Consider the following 17,303-nt stretch of genomic DNA (forward strand, 5'->3'; position numbering starts at 1 on the left):
ATCATTTTTCATTAGAAAATTTACATTACACACACATTGTGTTGGACTCAATATACATCCTTGGGAGACACCATGCACAAGTAGTAGTAGATTAACTTACGTATTTGCCAACCCTGTTTTTGCCAATGATTTAAAAACAAGCATGCTATGTTTACTATCGTTCATTTTTAGTGCTACATAAGTCGGATTACGAGTTTTTGGTTGCGATTTACAACGATGGAATTAATGGATGGAATGGTATTAAACTTTTTAAATTAGGACTTGCAGTACAAGCCCGGTGCCAGAAAGTATTCCGCCTTTCAATGTTCTATTGGAGTGCTCAATAATGGAGCACTAAACTACTTGAAGTGGTTTGAAAGTCTTTGAATTAAGTATCAATGAATAAATGATATAAAATTTACCATGTACATTAAGGGTTTTTATATTCGCTGCGGAAAACAGGAGAATCTGTACCACACACACTTGTACAGACTCTGCTATTCGCATGTTTAGTAAATAGAACTTAATGTTGGTATATCATAGAATTCCACAAAGTAACGTCTGCTTCTATCTAAGAAATAAAAGTTTATTTTCTTTTGTTACAGATACTACAAATAGGAATCACCACAAATGTGCAAATGTAGGAATGTAACACTAAAGTCCCCTCGAAACAGCCCAAAGATGAAACGGCGCTTGGCAACCGTCCGGGAAGAACCCGGTTCATCAAAGACAATTTGCAACAGTGATCTAGCGATATACACCATGGTGATCTCCACCGCAGTTCTTAGTTATGTGAACAGTTTGAACGGTGATTTTGTACATGATGATATACCCGCGATAGTGACTAACGGTGACGTGGTGGGCTCGAACTCTTTGAAGCAGTTGTTTTTGGATGATTTCTGGGGTACTCCGATGGCTGATCCGAACAGTCATAAGTCGTATCGGCCTCTCACAACGCTGTCTTTTAGGTAAGTGATAGTATTAAGTCACACGTCTACAATCTTTTAACTCATCGGCAATAGACGGAAGATTCGGCCTTTTAAATCAGAAGGGAGAATTAATCTGAACTGTGGAATAGATCTGACAACCATATGTTAATCTCCAGTATATATACAAGTTTACTGCACGATAATCCTTTGACTAGACGTTTTGGTTATGGGATGAGATGCATACTTATATTAATATTTTTAGTTAAAAAGTACCTATCACACGATTAATGATTATTTATATTCAATGCATTCCCGGAAATAGAATTCAAAATGCTATAGGTAATAATATATTCTATCGTCGACTACACAATTGTTATGTTTTTATAATAAATAATAATGCAATGCACATAAGTGACAAAACAAAACAAGGCTCCTTATTCAGATCATGAACATTGTAAATCATCAACATTCGACAAGATGACATACATTATTATACGTCACCGGAAGGGATGGTTATAAATAAAACAAGGGGTGAAAAAGGGGTATACTTCCTCGAATAAATGCCCGTAATGTCGTGTATCCACCATTCTTTCTTAACGTCTAGAAGTCAGTCATAAATTCCGCCGGCGGAGCCTCTATTTATCATCCGGCGTGGACTCCAAACTTAATATATCATCATGAAAATCTTATTCGTCTTGTAATAAGATCTATTATAGCTATAGAGACACCTTATGTAAAAGAAAATCTAGATATATACACGTATGTACGATTAAATAATAGTTAAGTGACTGTTTGTGATTTAAACATACCTACTCATTTAAAAAAAAAAGAACTGAATTACACCTTTTATAAATTCTTGCCTGCCAGTATGCCTGGCCAGGATAATCTTCAAAACAGCAGACCTGAGCAGTCAAATAAAAGTTTGAAAGTACTGGTACTTTTTTTTCCCTTCAGCAAGAAGATATGCATGTTTAAGATTACATAATATTGCAGGAAACAGAAATTTTCGTTGAAGATCTTGTGCAAACAGTGTTTTAGAGTATTTGATCGTTAAAATACCTTAGTTATACTAAGTGTGCACCTAAAATTACTACTAAAAATCGATATATTACTGACTTACGTCCGTGCCTCGGAGAGCACGCTAAGCCATCGGTCCCGGTTTAGGCACTTGTGATACTAGTCATTGAAGTCCACCAACCCGCAGTGGAGCAGCGTAGTGGGCCTAGTCTTTTTTAAATCACGAATTAATTTAATTGGTTAATTTCAATTCAATATAATATGCAATTTTGCTCTATTTTGGTATTACTATATTTAAAAATACATTGTATAACGCCAAGTGGTGCCTAAACCGGAACCGATGGTATAGTAAGTAATATTTAAGTAATATTTTGATTTTTATTAGTTATTTAAGGGGTGCTAGCGTTATAATACTGTAATACTCTATGCATTCATTTTGTGAGGTGGACAACTCGGTGCTGTTGTAAAGAAAATAATATAATAATAATAATAATAATCTCTTTATTAAGACAACTAAGGTCCACCTTTGTTAGTAATACAACTTAAACGACTATGTTAGTATTAATTAATTATATTAGATTATAGGATAAATTCAATATAATTTGCTTCACCGTACAAGCACCGACATGAAGTGTTGCAAGATAGGTGAATCAAACTTTCCCGCTAACATATTCAGGATACTGTTTGAGCTCGACCGCAACCTTGTCAGGAGGGATGCCGTCTTTTTCCTTATAATGGCGTAAAAATCATCGATTCGCTCCTGAGCGAACATCCCAGACGCTGAACAGAACCTCGGCAAATAATATGAAATTGCAATTCAATTACAAATTTACCAACTTGTTAATTGTTATTAATGTAATTTTATTTATACTAGGAGAAAATACCCTAAATAATACATTTAAAATGCTTCTCATCTTCATCATATCAACCCCTTACAGGCTCACTACAGGGCACGGGTCTCCTCCCACAATGAGAATGGGTTAAGACCGTAGTCCACCACACTGGTCCAGTGCGGATTGGTGGACGTCACACACCTTTGATAACATTATGGGAAACTCTCAGGCATACAGATTACCTCACGATGTTATCCGTTGCAGTTGAAACAAGTGATTTTTTTATTGCTAAAAATACACATAACTTAGAAAATTTAGAGATGCGTGCTGAGATTGGAACTCGCCTTTCGAAAGTGAAGCGAACTCCTAACCAATGCGCTATCTAGCGCTTGCTATTATACCCAATATTTAAAGTGCTACTAAATATTTCAAAACGGTACTATTGGGTTAAAAAAAAATGTACTTTTTCCTCCTAGTTGTTATAGAAATTTTCGTAGAAAGGTATATAATTTACGTACCTATGTTCTGTCCATCCAGCTGGCGCAGTAAACATAATATTTAACAAACAGATTAGCCCTACCAGTACCAGCTTAGACTGCATAGTAACTCAACACCTGGTGAGAACGCAGTCTTTTATAACTTTTTTTAGAATAAAAAAAACTTCTTCGATATTCCAACTACCATCAAGTTCGAAAGCAATAAAATTGTACCCACAAGTAGTCCATACATATCCACTATATTTGATGTGTTATAAAACTTTTGCAAGTTATTGCACTAAGTTACGTCCTAGCCCGCGGCTCGGCACGTACGTAGGTACACGGAAATCCGTAGTTGGCAAGTTGATTTTGCTCCACATTTGAATCTGCAGGTTCGCGTGCTAGTACGTAAGTTTTGTAAGTACTTCGGAACTACGCTCATATACAGTTGCCTGAGTTATCGATGTATCGCCAATGTATCTATAAGGTGTGGATTGTTGTTCAGTTGTCAACTGTATAGTTTTCTACTTGAGCAATTGTGTGTTGGTAACCAAACTACACTGAATGTAGGATTTGTTTTGATCATGTCACACAATTTAAATTTATTGTTTTACCCTATTTTCATAATTATGTTTAGTAGGATTATATTTATATTTGTAATTATTAGCAGGTCTATGTGGCATAAACAGACAGGACAGGTCCTAAAGTTAGACAATCCTGTATAGAAGGCTCCGTGTAGTAAACAATATGTGTGCGAATGAAAGAGACAGAAAGAGATACAAAGAGAGAGAGACAGAAAGAAAGATAGAGTGAGAGAGAGACAGAGAGAGAGTTATAGAAACGATCCGCCAAGAAGGTTGCCCTAATAAAGTTGGCAGTCTTCATTTATTATAAGTTAATCAATATAACCGAAACCGGTGGTTTAACATACTCTTCCAAGCACGTGGGCTGATTCCACTGTGGTGGAATCTCTAGTCGAGACCAAGACCGCTGTTCAACATGCTAGCCACTAAACCTAAAGGCAGTTCGAAAAATATAAAATTTCCTACTGAGCTCCTATGGAAAACACTTTTTAACAAAGAACAAAACAATTTTTTTAAACGCCATTTCGTAAATTGACGATTCGAGCCATCAAATTCGTTGCTCAAAAAAGGTATTTTATCCGAGTCCATATGCAAAACGGATTTATTTTAAGCGCTGTTACTTTTGTATAGACAAATAAAAAAAGATATATTTATGCTCTTAAAAGGTTTCTTCCTTTTTTTTATAACTAACAATTTATCATTAAAAACTTTTTTAATTGTTAATAATTCACGGTGCAAGAAAATGGCCTCACCAACAGTAAGTGGAAAATCATCGCCTATTGACACATGCACTTTGCATGGCATGCAGCGTCCTAAGAATGCCCTTAGAAAGTCTGCTATTTCATATGTGGTCGATTAATGAAACAAAAATAAACCAAAAACGTTGCTTATTATTAAATAAATAACACTTAATAAAATTTCGTTGGAACCTATAATAGGCGAGCCCTACATTGCAGGTAGCCTTAAACTGTAGGTAGGTACCCAATCAAGTTGTACGAGTATTTACTTTTCGCCCGATCACCAAAAGTTTTTTGAACAGTGAATTGTTTTTAAAATAGCTGCTGATTGCAAATAAAACTATTTGCTTCGCGTAATAATTTAATAATAATGGTATTTTTTTTTTCTATCTGTACTTTTGTTCATGATTCACGTCACCCCCTTTTCAGTCAGTACTACCACCACGCTTATCTCTGCCGCCAAGCAGCATTGTTGCAATGCTGTGTTCCAATCTGAAGGTTGAAAAACGAAAACAGTTTCAACCAAGGGAAAGCTGGTTATAATATTGAATAAATAATATCAAAATCAATATCTATATTGGGCCAGTGACATTGTTTCACGCATACTAATAAGGGGTGCGTCAACGTATAGAGTTTGACGAACTCTCTGGCGGAATTGTGAGCGCTGTTTTGCGATTGGAGGCCCCGTGTTCGATCCTCAGCAAGGCTAGTTTAGGAATTTATAATTTATGAATTTGAATGAATGAATGAGTGAATGAATACACTATTATTTTACACCACATAAACATACAGAAAAATTGTAAACATAAATTGAGCACAAAGTATCGTAATTTGGCCTTATCGCAACATAACGATCTCTTGCAGGCAACCCATGGCGTAAAAAAAACATAGCTCAAGAAGAGAGGTAAGTGGTTCATATAAATAAACATTATATAAATTTGCATATATACCTACATATACATAGTTAGTTAGTATTCCACCTTACCGACGAAAACGTTCCACCTAACGATAAAAACAAAATTCAAATTCAAATTCAAATTCAAAATTTCTTTATTCATGTAGGCCTATCACAGGCACTTATGAAGCGTTCATACATATTTGTTTACATAATTGTAACGGGATGGTGATAACTTCGTTCGCCAACTTAAATCTAAAGCTACGAGGGTTCCAAACGCGCCCTGGTCTAAGAAGAGCCCACAACAAACTTAGCCGGGTAAATTTATTTTTTGTTATCATATCTTCCAGTAAATTTAAATTAAGCTGTGAAGCTAGAGCAATTCACACCCAAGCTTTTTTATCGTTTAAATAATCCTTAATATTATAATAGGATTTTTCTGTAATATAGCGTTACGTAACGATAGAAACCGATTAGCTTATATTAGACCGACATTTCAGGGAAAATATTCACTGCAGCCAATCGCTGTGCTTGTGTACGCAACACCTTAGATGTTTCGTATTATTTGAAAGCCGATTTCACTATTGTTCGTACAACAAAGCCTTGATAATTACCCGCAACAATTGATAGGGCTATAATATCGTAGCTATTATTGAGACGCGATAAGATCCTACATATAATTGTCATTAGCCCCTATATACAGGGCTTCAAGGAAATTCGTATCAATCTAGATAACGCTTATGTGATATTATATGGATAAAAGTACTTTATCATTATTGCAAAGATTTAAGAGAAATCACTAAGCTTGAGATACTGCCACCCACCAAACGTTACAATTGAGATGGACAGGGCAAATGCTTCGCGAGAAACGCGAAAAATGGACCAAAACTGAATGGGAAGTTAGGGATGGCTCGAAAGTAAACAGGGTAGATAAAGAAAGCGATGGGTTGATGATGTCAAACAGACGGCAGGCATACTATGTCAAAGTCAAAGTCAAAGTCATAGTCAAATATTTCTTTATTCAAATAGGCACATAGATGGCACTTTTGATGCGTTATTACATACAAAATGTGTACATAGCAGTGAGTAGTGATGGCGATAACTACAATCGTAAACTTAAAACTAAAGCTACGAGGGTTCCAATCGCGCCCTGGTCTAAGAAGAAGCCCACAACAAACTTAGCCGGGTGTTCTTTTTGTTATCACCATCTCACATTGTCATTAGAAAATATATAATATGGTCAAGGAAAGCTCGGAACCGGCACACATGGAAACACCTGGAGGAAGCCTATGCGTCAGGAGACGCGCTGATTACTATTTACTGAAGTGCGAGATATTAGTGATAATAATTTAAATTTACATATTGTACAGAATTTGCACCCTAGCACTAAGTACTATTACTGTTTTCCTTGTATTTTCCTTTTTTTGTTGTGTTGCAATAAAGTTTTTCTATTCTATTCTATTCTAATCTATAATTTAAATCAGCATTAAAGGCTTTATTCATTTACTTTATCATCATTGTTATCAAACGATTACCGACCCACTACAGAGCACGGGTCTCAGAATGAGAAGCGTGTAAGCCTTAGTCCACCAAGCTGGCCAATTGCGTATTGATAGACTTCACACGTCTTTGAGAACGTCTGGAGAGTTCTCAGGCATGCAGATTTCCTGAAGATGTTTTCCTTCACCGTTAAATCAAATTATATTTTATTTCCTTAAATTAAATATGCCAAAAAAGTTATGGGCCTTTTCAGTAATTAATATATCACTTGCTTCAACGGTGAAGGAAAACATCGCGAGGAAATCAAGAGTTCTCTATAGCGTTCTCAAAGGTGTGTGAAGTCCACCAATCTGCACGCAGGTTTCCTGAAGGTGTTTTCCTTCACTGTTAAAGCAAGTGATATTTTAATTGCTTCACTTAAATACGCCCATAACTCCCAAAAATTTGAAATATTTACCGGAGATCGAACTCGTTCCCCACGAAAAAGAAGCCGAAGCCATAACATCTTAAAGTTAGTACTGTATAATGAGTAAAAAATAGCAATCAGAAGCAAAAACACTAACAAAAAGATTATTAGATAGGTAGAACTTTATTTGAGAAATAAAAAGAAATATCTACTCAAACAAATAATTTAAAAATAGCATAAAATGGCGAGATAGTTCTAATTTTCACCGGCATCACGTATATTATTAAAACACCTAACATTCCTTAATGCCAAATTCCATGAAAACGTTGTCAGCCATTTTAGCATAAAGAGGTTGAAATCGCAAAAGAGCCCTGCATTTTTCGAGACCAAAAGTAACCTATATCACTTGCCAGCCGAAAAGCTATAAGAAAAAGTAAAGAGTAATTCCTTTCTTTCTAGACGAAGGACAAACCAACACACTTTCGAATTTATAATATTAACAGAGAGTTAGCGAAAGAATAGTTTAAGAGTAATAGACGGCTGAACTAAAGTGAATTTTCCTCGGAAATTGCCTGGCAAGTTTTGAACTCATTCATCTTTGTCATAAGTCAAAGTCAAAGTCAAAAGTCAAAAATATCTTTATTCAAGTAGGCCCATAAGAACCACACGGTAGTGAGATGATGGCGATAACCACATTCGTAAACTTAAAACTAAAGGTACGAGGGTTCCAAACGCGTCCTGGTCTAAGAAGAAGCCCACAACAAACTTAGCCGGGTGTTTTTTTTTGTTATCACCATCTCACAATGTCATTTTAAATTATTAGAAGAGCAACCTGGTTAGAGCAATAATTTACACCCAAGCTTTTTTATCGTTTACGTAGTCCTTTATACTATAATAGGACTTTTCTATAAGCTTACGTTTAATACAAACTTTGAACTTTTTAAGAGACATCTCCAAGATGACAATTGGTAGTTTATTGTAGAATTGTAAGCAATTTCCTTGAAACGAATTATGAATTTTATGTATTGCACTGTAAGTTAGTTTATTCTTACTTCTAATGTTTAAATTATTGCAGTCACATTTTTTCTTAAATTTAGAAATGTTTTTATGAACGTACATTAAATTTTATGTATATGTACTGACTATACACTGTCATTATTTTAAAATCTTTAAATTTATCCCTCAATGACTCTCTCGGACCCATTTTGTAGGTAGAACAATCCTCTTCTGCAGCACGAAAATAGTGCTAATATCAGCAGCATAACCCCAAAGTAAAATTCCATATGACATAATGCTGTAAAAGTAGCTAAAATATACTAGTCTAGCAGTTTCTACGTAGGTCATATGCCGTATCTTCTTTACCGCATAGGCAGCAGAACTAAGCCTGTTCGATAAATTATTTACATGAGGGCCCCATTGAAGTTTAGAATCTAACGTTATTACTAGAAAAACTGTCGTATCCTCCAGTTTCAGTTCCTCATTATTAAGTAGTACAGTGGTTTTCACGTGTTTAACATTAGGTAAAGTGAATTTTATACACTTGCTTGCTAAGCTTGCTCACAAATGGGTTCAAGTCATAAGCGAATAGTTCCATAACTAGTCGGAAAATCTCCGTCGAAAATTTTGTCGTCAATTTCACATTAAAAGGATCTTAAGAATGGTTATTTTTAAAATTCAGGAGCACCACCACGGTCACTGTCTTTGATAGTCCTGAGTTTTGCGAAATCGTAATAAAGCTGTATCGCATGCGTGATTTGTTAAGAAATATGTGTGCTATTTTTAATACCTTTAACAGATGATGACAGATTTTGTCCAAGAAGACTCTGAAAACCATTAAGTTGAGTAAATTATAATATATTAACAGAGAGTTAGCGATTATAAAGTGCACTGACGGGCGAAACGAGAGCGAAACTGTAAGTAAATAAAACAAAAAAATAAACTCTCAAAATGCATAAAAATGGCAATTTAAGTCGAGGTGCAAACACATTTCACAGCGGAGTGAGTACTGTATTTTTGTAATATTTTTATCGCGCATTCTAACTCAGCAGTAAAATAAGAGCCAGTTTGCGAGTCAAATGTATACTGAACTAATACAAAATTACGTATTTATAATTTCATATAACCACAATTCATCGTCATCATCATATCAACCCATTACCGGGCCACTACAGTTCTCGAGTCTCCTTCCACAATGTGAAGGGACTGAGGCCGTAGTCCACCACCCTGGCTAAGTGCGGATTGGTGGTCTTGTGTCATATAATTTTTTATTTCTTTTTTCCGCCACAAGTTAGCCGTTGACTGCAATCTCACCGGCCATTCCAACCCCTAATCGGTTACAATGCGACATCGTACCGGAACGCTAAATCGCTTGTTAGCACGTCTTTGTCGGTAGGCTGTTAACTATCCACGTCTGATACCTCCCACCAAACAACAAGATATATAGATATACATATCTTGACGGCCGAGTGGCGCAGTGGGCAGCGACCCTGCTTTCTGAGTCCAAGGTCGTGGGTTCGATTCCCTCAACTGGAAAATGTTTGTGTGATAAACATGAATGAGTTTTCAGTGTCTGGGTGTTTATCTGTATATTATAAGTATTCATCAGCTATCTCAGTACCCATAACACAAGCTACGCTTACTTTGGGGCTAGATGGTGATGTGTGTATTGTCGTAGTATATTTATATTTATTTATTTATATTAGATATAAACATAAACACAAATGCACATTTGCGAACACATATTTTCTTTGAAATTTGCATTCATAACGGCCCGTAACATTCATCTCGTGATAAATACGTTCCGCTGAAACGTTATTTATTTTAGTTTCCTGCTGCCCCGTGATGTGTAACGAACGAGATTAAAATGACAATTCGTTAAAATTTAGTGTCCTCCTGCGCTATAAATACTCTCATGATGTGCAAATTTGGGCGATAAGGGCGATTCTTGCTTGCGCGGACGCGCCGCGCTATCGTAATTTATTGTGCAGGCCCATAGGTGTTGGCGTCCCGGTTTTTTATTTATATGATAAGTTTAATAGCACCCTCGATGGTTAATGGGATTGTTCGTGAGCTTTGAAATATGCGAATTTGCTATCTCTACCCATTCATGCTACAGTAAAAATATGTAGCCTTAAAATGTGACGCGTAAAAGTGGCGATAGCCTAATGGATATGTTTATGTGCCTACTGGGCAACGTATGTATCTTTAACTTTCGGACTTATATCCATTTTTAACAATGAAATAAGCTTTAACGGTGAAGGAAAATATCGCGAGGAAACATGCAGACCTGGTAGTTTTCCATAATGTTTTCAAAGCTTTCCCTTGTTGACCGACGGTGCATTACTGTTATGACTTTTTTTACCGAAGCTCGTAAATCGTATCGTAACTTGGAATCCTGAAATTTGAATGATTTTAAACGTGCTATTATTTCTGCCTTGTCAAGAATTCCGGACTGCACTTTTGGATTATAATATTTAGTTTTCTTTTTAGTTTTTCTTATTGTAATATTACTTTTGTTTAACTTTTTTTTTAGTATTTTTATTATAGTTTGTAGTGTTAATATAGGTCATTTTGTCTAGACACACTGATTAGAAACAAAATATTGTTAATTTTCCTTTAATATGTATTGTGAGCAAGCTGTTGTATTCATATAATCAATAAATAAAAATAACTAAAGCTGTGTAAAGTCTACCAATTCACAATTCGTCAGCATGCTAGGGTACGACCTAAACCCATCTTACTCTGAGAGGAGACCTGCAACTTGGAGCTAACTGGTAGTAGGTAATGATGAGAATCTTGAGATTTTATAGTTTAAACTGTCGTGAGCTAAGAATAGTTTAAGAGCAATAGGCGGCTGAACTCAAGTGAATTTTCCTCGGAGATTGCCTGGCAAGTTTTGAACCAATTCATCTTTGTCATAAGCTTGCTCACGAATGGGTTCAAGTCATAAGCGAATAGGTCCGTAACTAGTCGTCCATAAAAATCTTCGTCGCAGCAGTCAATTTCACATTAAAAGCCTCATAAGCATGGTTATTTTTAAATTCAGAAGAACTATCAGTTACTACCATGATATTTGCGTCCTTAGTTTTTCGAAATCGTAATAAAGCTGTTGCGTGATTTACTAAGAAATATGTGTGCTATTTTTTAATACCTTTAACAGATGATGACAGATTTTGTCTAAGAAGACTCTGAAAACCATTAAGATGAGTAAATTATCAGTTTAGTACGAGTACAATCAAGTTTCAGAAGAGCAAATTTAGAACCTGCTTGTTTGGGCATTAAGGATGATTATTGCTTGCGCAGAAAACATGTGCTATCATTATTTATTATGCTAGCCCCAATAGGTTATGGCGCTTCATTTTTTTATTCATATGTTAAAATTTAATAGCACCCTTGATGGTTTATATGATATTTTATATTTCGGCATCGAAACATGGTTAATATTTTGCTATTTAATAGCAAAAATTCTAACGCATATTTTTAAGCTGAAATAGCGTTGTGAAATAGTTTGTCACAGAAAGTGTGAATTTTTCACTGTCACTAGTTCATAATAAGTTGTTCTATGAATATTTTAAACGCAATCAGTGGGCTGAGAATCACGATGAAATATTTTGTGCTTCAGCTAACTGCGACCCACTTGTTGTACACATAAGTAAAAAGTGTGTGTACTATGTGTGTGTATCTACACGCGTTAGAATATATATGTTGGAGTATTTCCTTTATCGGTTGCGACATGATAATCCAATGGTCTTGAGTAATCAATAAAACCACAAATAATAACTCAGAGCGTTAATTACGCAGGAGCGTTCCGACAACTACGGCGACTCGCTCGCTTCTGAGCTGAGGAGGGTACAACACACTGCTTTATGTTCCAACCGGGGATGGTGGGGGATGCATCACGCGTTGTTTGTGTTGTTGTAATTACTCAGCACTGCACGTGCGTTTGTTGACTCATGGTGTGCGACGACAGGTGTTGTTATTGTTGTTGCAATTACACAGCACTGCACGTGTGATCGTCAATTCATAAATTGCGCCGACATATATAGTTACAAGATAAAAATCTTTCGCCTTTCTACAGCTGTAGAAAAAACGACATTAGCAATAGAGAAAAGGTATTTAAAACATTGAAATTTTTATTATATTCTCTAGTAAATTGGCGCGGTAGGCAGCGATCCTGCTTTCTGAGTCCAAGGCCGTGGGTTCGATTCCCAAAACTGGCCAATATTTCTGTCATGAATATTAATGTTTTTCAGTGTTTAGGTGTTTATCTTTATATTATAAGTATTCGTATTTATGTATATCATTCATTAAATTATTCATCAGTTATCTTAGCACCCATAGCACAAGCTACGCTTACTCTGGGACTAGATGGCGATGTGCGTATTGTCGCAGTATATTTATTTATTTATTTATAGATACAAAATAATATACTAAGAAAAAATTTCCACCTTTTATGGGCAGTCGCATAAAAATATTTTTATAAGTTAAGTATACTCAACTTGTCTTAAGGGGATTTTACTAAAGCCCTGCTGCAACAAACAACGTCCCCACTAGCCCGAAGAAAACTAAAAATAAATCCGCAATCATCACTTCAACTTAAGTTAACTTGTTTACGTTCAAACTGAAAGCTCTAAGCTCGTACTTAAATCCAAGAACCCGTTTGCGAGTAATAAAACATAAACTCCATATTACGATGTGGCCGTTAAAACTATACAAAGTAAACTAGAAATTTGTGTTGAGTGTATGAACAAGGGGACGTACCGAAATCGGATTACACGGGTCGGCTTTCTCGAAAAACTTGTAGGAGGCTTCTGTGGGTCTGTAATCTTATTGGGTTGGGGGAATCGCGGATGTTCGGACAACAACAGCCACTGAAACAAATATGTGCATAGCGTTATGTAAACAATATAGTATCAGTGTGAGCTTTTTTGTTGTTTTCATGTCTTAAGGATTCCATGGTCGGATTGGATTTTTCTCTTACAAATTCTCCAAATATGTATGTATACTACATACACACATATACATATTGACCTCCCTGGCGAAACGGTGTGCGCTATATATTTAAGTAGGAGGCCCTGGGTTCGATTCCTTGCATGGGCAGTTTGGGAATTAATTATTTCTGAATTTTCTCTGGTCTAGTCTGGTGAGAGGCTTTGTCCGTGACTGACGGAGTAGCACAATAGTGAGTAAGATGAAAAGTTATTTAAATCAATCAATGTCGCACTCCCTGTCACAGTGGTGCGCGCTTTGTCTTGTTATTGGCAGGTTCCGGGTTAGATCTAGATTTTGTGTATAAATATATTATACTAGCTGTTGCCCGCGACTTCGTCTGCGATTGTTTTTGTTTTCCGAAAGACATGTGGCATGCAATTTAGGTTAGGTTTTTAAATCGGTTATCATTTGACGGCGTTATTGTGTAAAATCGTCAAACACTTTCGTCGCATCTCCCAAAATAACTGAGCTTAATTTTGGGATAAAAAGCATCCTATATTACTTCTAATACCTTCAAGAATATGTGTACAAAGTTTCTTGATGATCGGTTTAGTAGTTTTTGCGTGAAAGCGTAACAAGCAAACTTACATTCACCACATTTATAATATTAGTAGGGATTATGATGCTTTCTAATTTGACCTGGTGGGAGTCTTTAGCCGAGGTAAGTCACCGACAAAGCCTTCAAGCGATTTAGGCTTTCCAATATATTGCCGCGTAAAAACTGATCAAGGTTTTATTAAAACTCTGATGGCTATCCCGATACCATCTTAGACCGCATAATTTACCAGTTACCAGATGACATTTTAGTCACGGGCTTTCTTGTAGTGGGACACAAAAACAAAAAGTAGTAGGTACTGCGCCAATCGGCTGTCAAATAGACCTATATTTGACGCCCAATTGGTGCAGTGGGCAGCGACCCTGCTTTCTGAGTCCAAGGCCGTGGGTTAGATTCCCACAACTGGAAAATGAAAAAGGTCTCAGGTTTTCCTACCGCAGAGGGAAGATTTTTACTATTATTATCGAAATTTAGTCTCACACCCGTATACAAGATAAATGTATACAGTGAGCCAAAACTACATTAATATACTAACTTAGATACATAGAGATACACTTAAAAATACATTACATAAATACATATTTGCACCGGGCGGAGGATTACACCCCGGCTGGGGTAACCAGACGGCTTGAGGTCAGGGCGACAGGTTAAGAAATTGGCGGACTATCCTAGCAGAATCCAGCAACACCACTTTCTGCATCTTGGCTGCCAGTGAGCTGCCACGGAACCCCAGTCGCCTTAGATGGTGTGCTAGGCTAACTGGGCACCATTCACATTTCTGTGAATCACATACGATAGGGATGGTTTCAGTGGACACCACGTGCCACATGGCGGTAACCTCGTGAGCAATATCAAGATACTTACGTTTTTTCTCGGTCTCAGCTCTCGCGTGGTTCTCGTCATACGGAATCGTGATGTCCACCAAAAACACCCTGAGCCCGGTCGATTATCGCTATGTCAGGTCGTGAGTGCCATCCTTCAAAATGTACTTTCGGTAGTTCCGCGTTTTAACCACCTTATTATTATTATTTCTGTAGTAATAACATCAAAATATAGTTTGCGCCTCACTCACGATGATCGATCTATAATTCGATTAAGTAACTACGGTTGAACTTTCCTAATTACTGCCAGCAACTTGACACTCTTAGATTAATCGCGAAATTGGATAACACCGCACTACTTCTAATAATATTCCGGTACATCCTTTGATTGATTTTACCATGCTTTTACCACCCTCTCGCTAAGTTAAGTTTAATGTAATTGTTAAATCGTTAAGTTTGCTTAAAGTTTCTGTCATTATTAGTTTCATGCGGCGTTTGTGTCGGGGTTTATTTTACATAATAATAATGGATACTTAAAATCAGTAAATTAAGCAGTAAAAGCGAATTGGGCAGGAGCTCGACTTCCCTTTTGTGGGGCCGTTTTTAAGTTATGTGCGTTTCAAGTAATTAAAATATAACTTTCTTCAACGGCGAAGGAAAAACATTGTGAGGAAACCGGCATGCTTGAGAGTTCTACATAATGTTCTCAAAGGTGTGTGGAGTCCACCAATCCGCACTAGGCCTGCGTGGTTGAATATATGTAGCCGTCCTGGAAACGGAAATATAATTATTTTATTCCGGAAAGGCACTGACTGGGTTATATTTCATTTCCCGGGAGATTTAAAATAAAAACATTTTTTAGACAAAAGCTTTTCCGGGATAAATATTATTCTATGTCTATCTAGGATAGAAGCAGGCGTTACTTTGCGGAATTCCATGATAAATTATGAAAATAAAGCTTAATTTGCCATACTCCGCGAAAAGCAGGAGAATCTGTATAATGTAATTTATAATTTTACAATCTTTATATTACACACCAAACAGATCTGCTACGCACGTTTTGCTCCGAAACCGGAGCATCCTCAGGAGATATTGAGTATACAATGAACAATTCTTAAATGAACTTAACAAGTTAGTAACTTAAGGAGTATAAGGATTGGAAAAAAATTATAAATTACCATACAAATTCTTCTGCTTTTCGCGGAGTGTGGCAAATTAAGCTAAACTTTCATAACTCATCAAGATCGCTTGGACAATTGAGCCGTACAACAAACAAAAATACTTTCGCATTTATAATATAAGTATGGATTACACAAAACAATATCTTTTGATTAATTTCTCAAAATAACTGAGAGCTCAATTTCTAAAAAGCACAAAAAAGCTTCAAAGTGAACGGCCCAGCGGCGGTCCGCGTGAAAATATCCTCAATAAACTTCTGGATCGATTCCAACTGCTGTAGTTACACAACAAACACTCCAGACCGGTTTAAAACTAAGGCCTGCAGAGTTTCCTTGCATATTGCAAACGCTGGATATTTATTAGATGTGTTCGAAACTTTATTTGACTGAACCGGGGGTACACGATAAAAGTTTCAATTAGAAAACTATTATTTAGTTCGAAATTCAAATTTTTCCAACCATCGCTCAGATTCTGCTTTGGATTGAATTCGCATATTTTGTAACGTGTTTTTTTATATAATGCTTTTATTATCATCATCAAATCGACCGCTTTACCGGCCCACTACGAAGCATGGGTCGCCTCCCACAATGAGAAGGGTTTTGAATGCAGTCCACCACGTTGGCTAGGTCTGAATTGGTGGATTTGTTAAATCAAAAATAAATGTTTGATTTGATATCATTACGAGGACAATCAAGTACTGTTGTTTAAATCATATGATCTTTTGAAAGCCGTAAATGAATAAGCATTACTTGTAGTGTATTTGATATATCTCTGTGTTGCGAAAGGCTTCTACTGACAAAAACTTGCTGAGAATTGATTCTGCGTTCCGGTACAATGATGCGAACCCCAATTTTTTCTGTTTTTATATAATTGATTGTATATTTAATAACGCTTTGATAAAGATACATTATCTAGAAAGCCAATGCTATTTACAAAATGTGCTCTTAATTTAATAAAAAGAAGGAATCATCTTTTGTGACAACTAATATAACTACACAAAGAATTGAACAACAAGTTATGAATTAATATAACTGCAACCCCTAACTGTTTTGTGTCAGATAGTAGCATCTTACATAACAGTCAAGGGGTGTTGTAATGAGAAAACATTTGGATGGATAAGAGATTGCTTTTTCTTGAAAATAATAATTGAAAGTTTGATTGATGTTTGCTTAATCATCTAATTAGAGTAACCGGTCAACCACTTCGTCACAGACAAAGTCGTGGGCATAATCTCAACATAATTGGTCAGAGAAATACAATCAATAATTTATAACTCGACAATTTATATCCATCCAGAGGTCAACAATAAGGTACAGAGTTATATAGCTTCTAAACGATAAAATAATCCTAGCCGAGTCTATATAAATGGAAGGTATTTAATCTCTGCCATTTATTACCCT

General features: G+C 36.2%; 1 protein-coding gene across 1 annotated transcript in view; it reads left to right on the plus strand.

The window, feature by feature from the left end:
* LOC120624095 (protein O-mannosyl-transferase TMTC1-like) overlaps window positions 1-17,303 on the plus strand; it is a 216,241-nt gene that overhangs the window by 75,593 nt on the left and 123,345 nt on the right. Inside the window, exon 2 of the mRNA XM_039890446.1 lies at window positions 585-947. Within this exon, the coding sequence (XP_039746380.1) occupies window positions 610-947 (338 nt within the window). The 5' untranslated portion in view covers window positions 585-609. The remainder of the gene's footprint in view (window positions 1-584; window positions 948-17,303) is intronic.

Source organism: Pararge aegeria, chromosome 5 (genome assembly GCF_905163445.1).
Source record: "Pararge aegeria chromosome 5, ilParAegt1.1, whole genome shotgun sequence".
Classification (NCBI taxonomy): Eukaryota; Metazoa; Arthropoda; class Insecta; order Lepidoptera; family Nymphalidae; genus Pararge; species Pararge aegeria.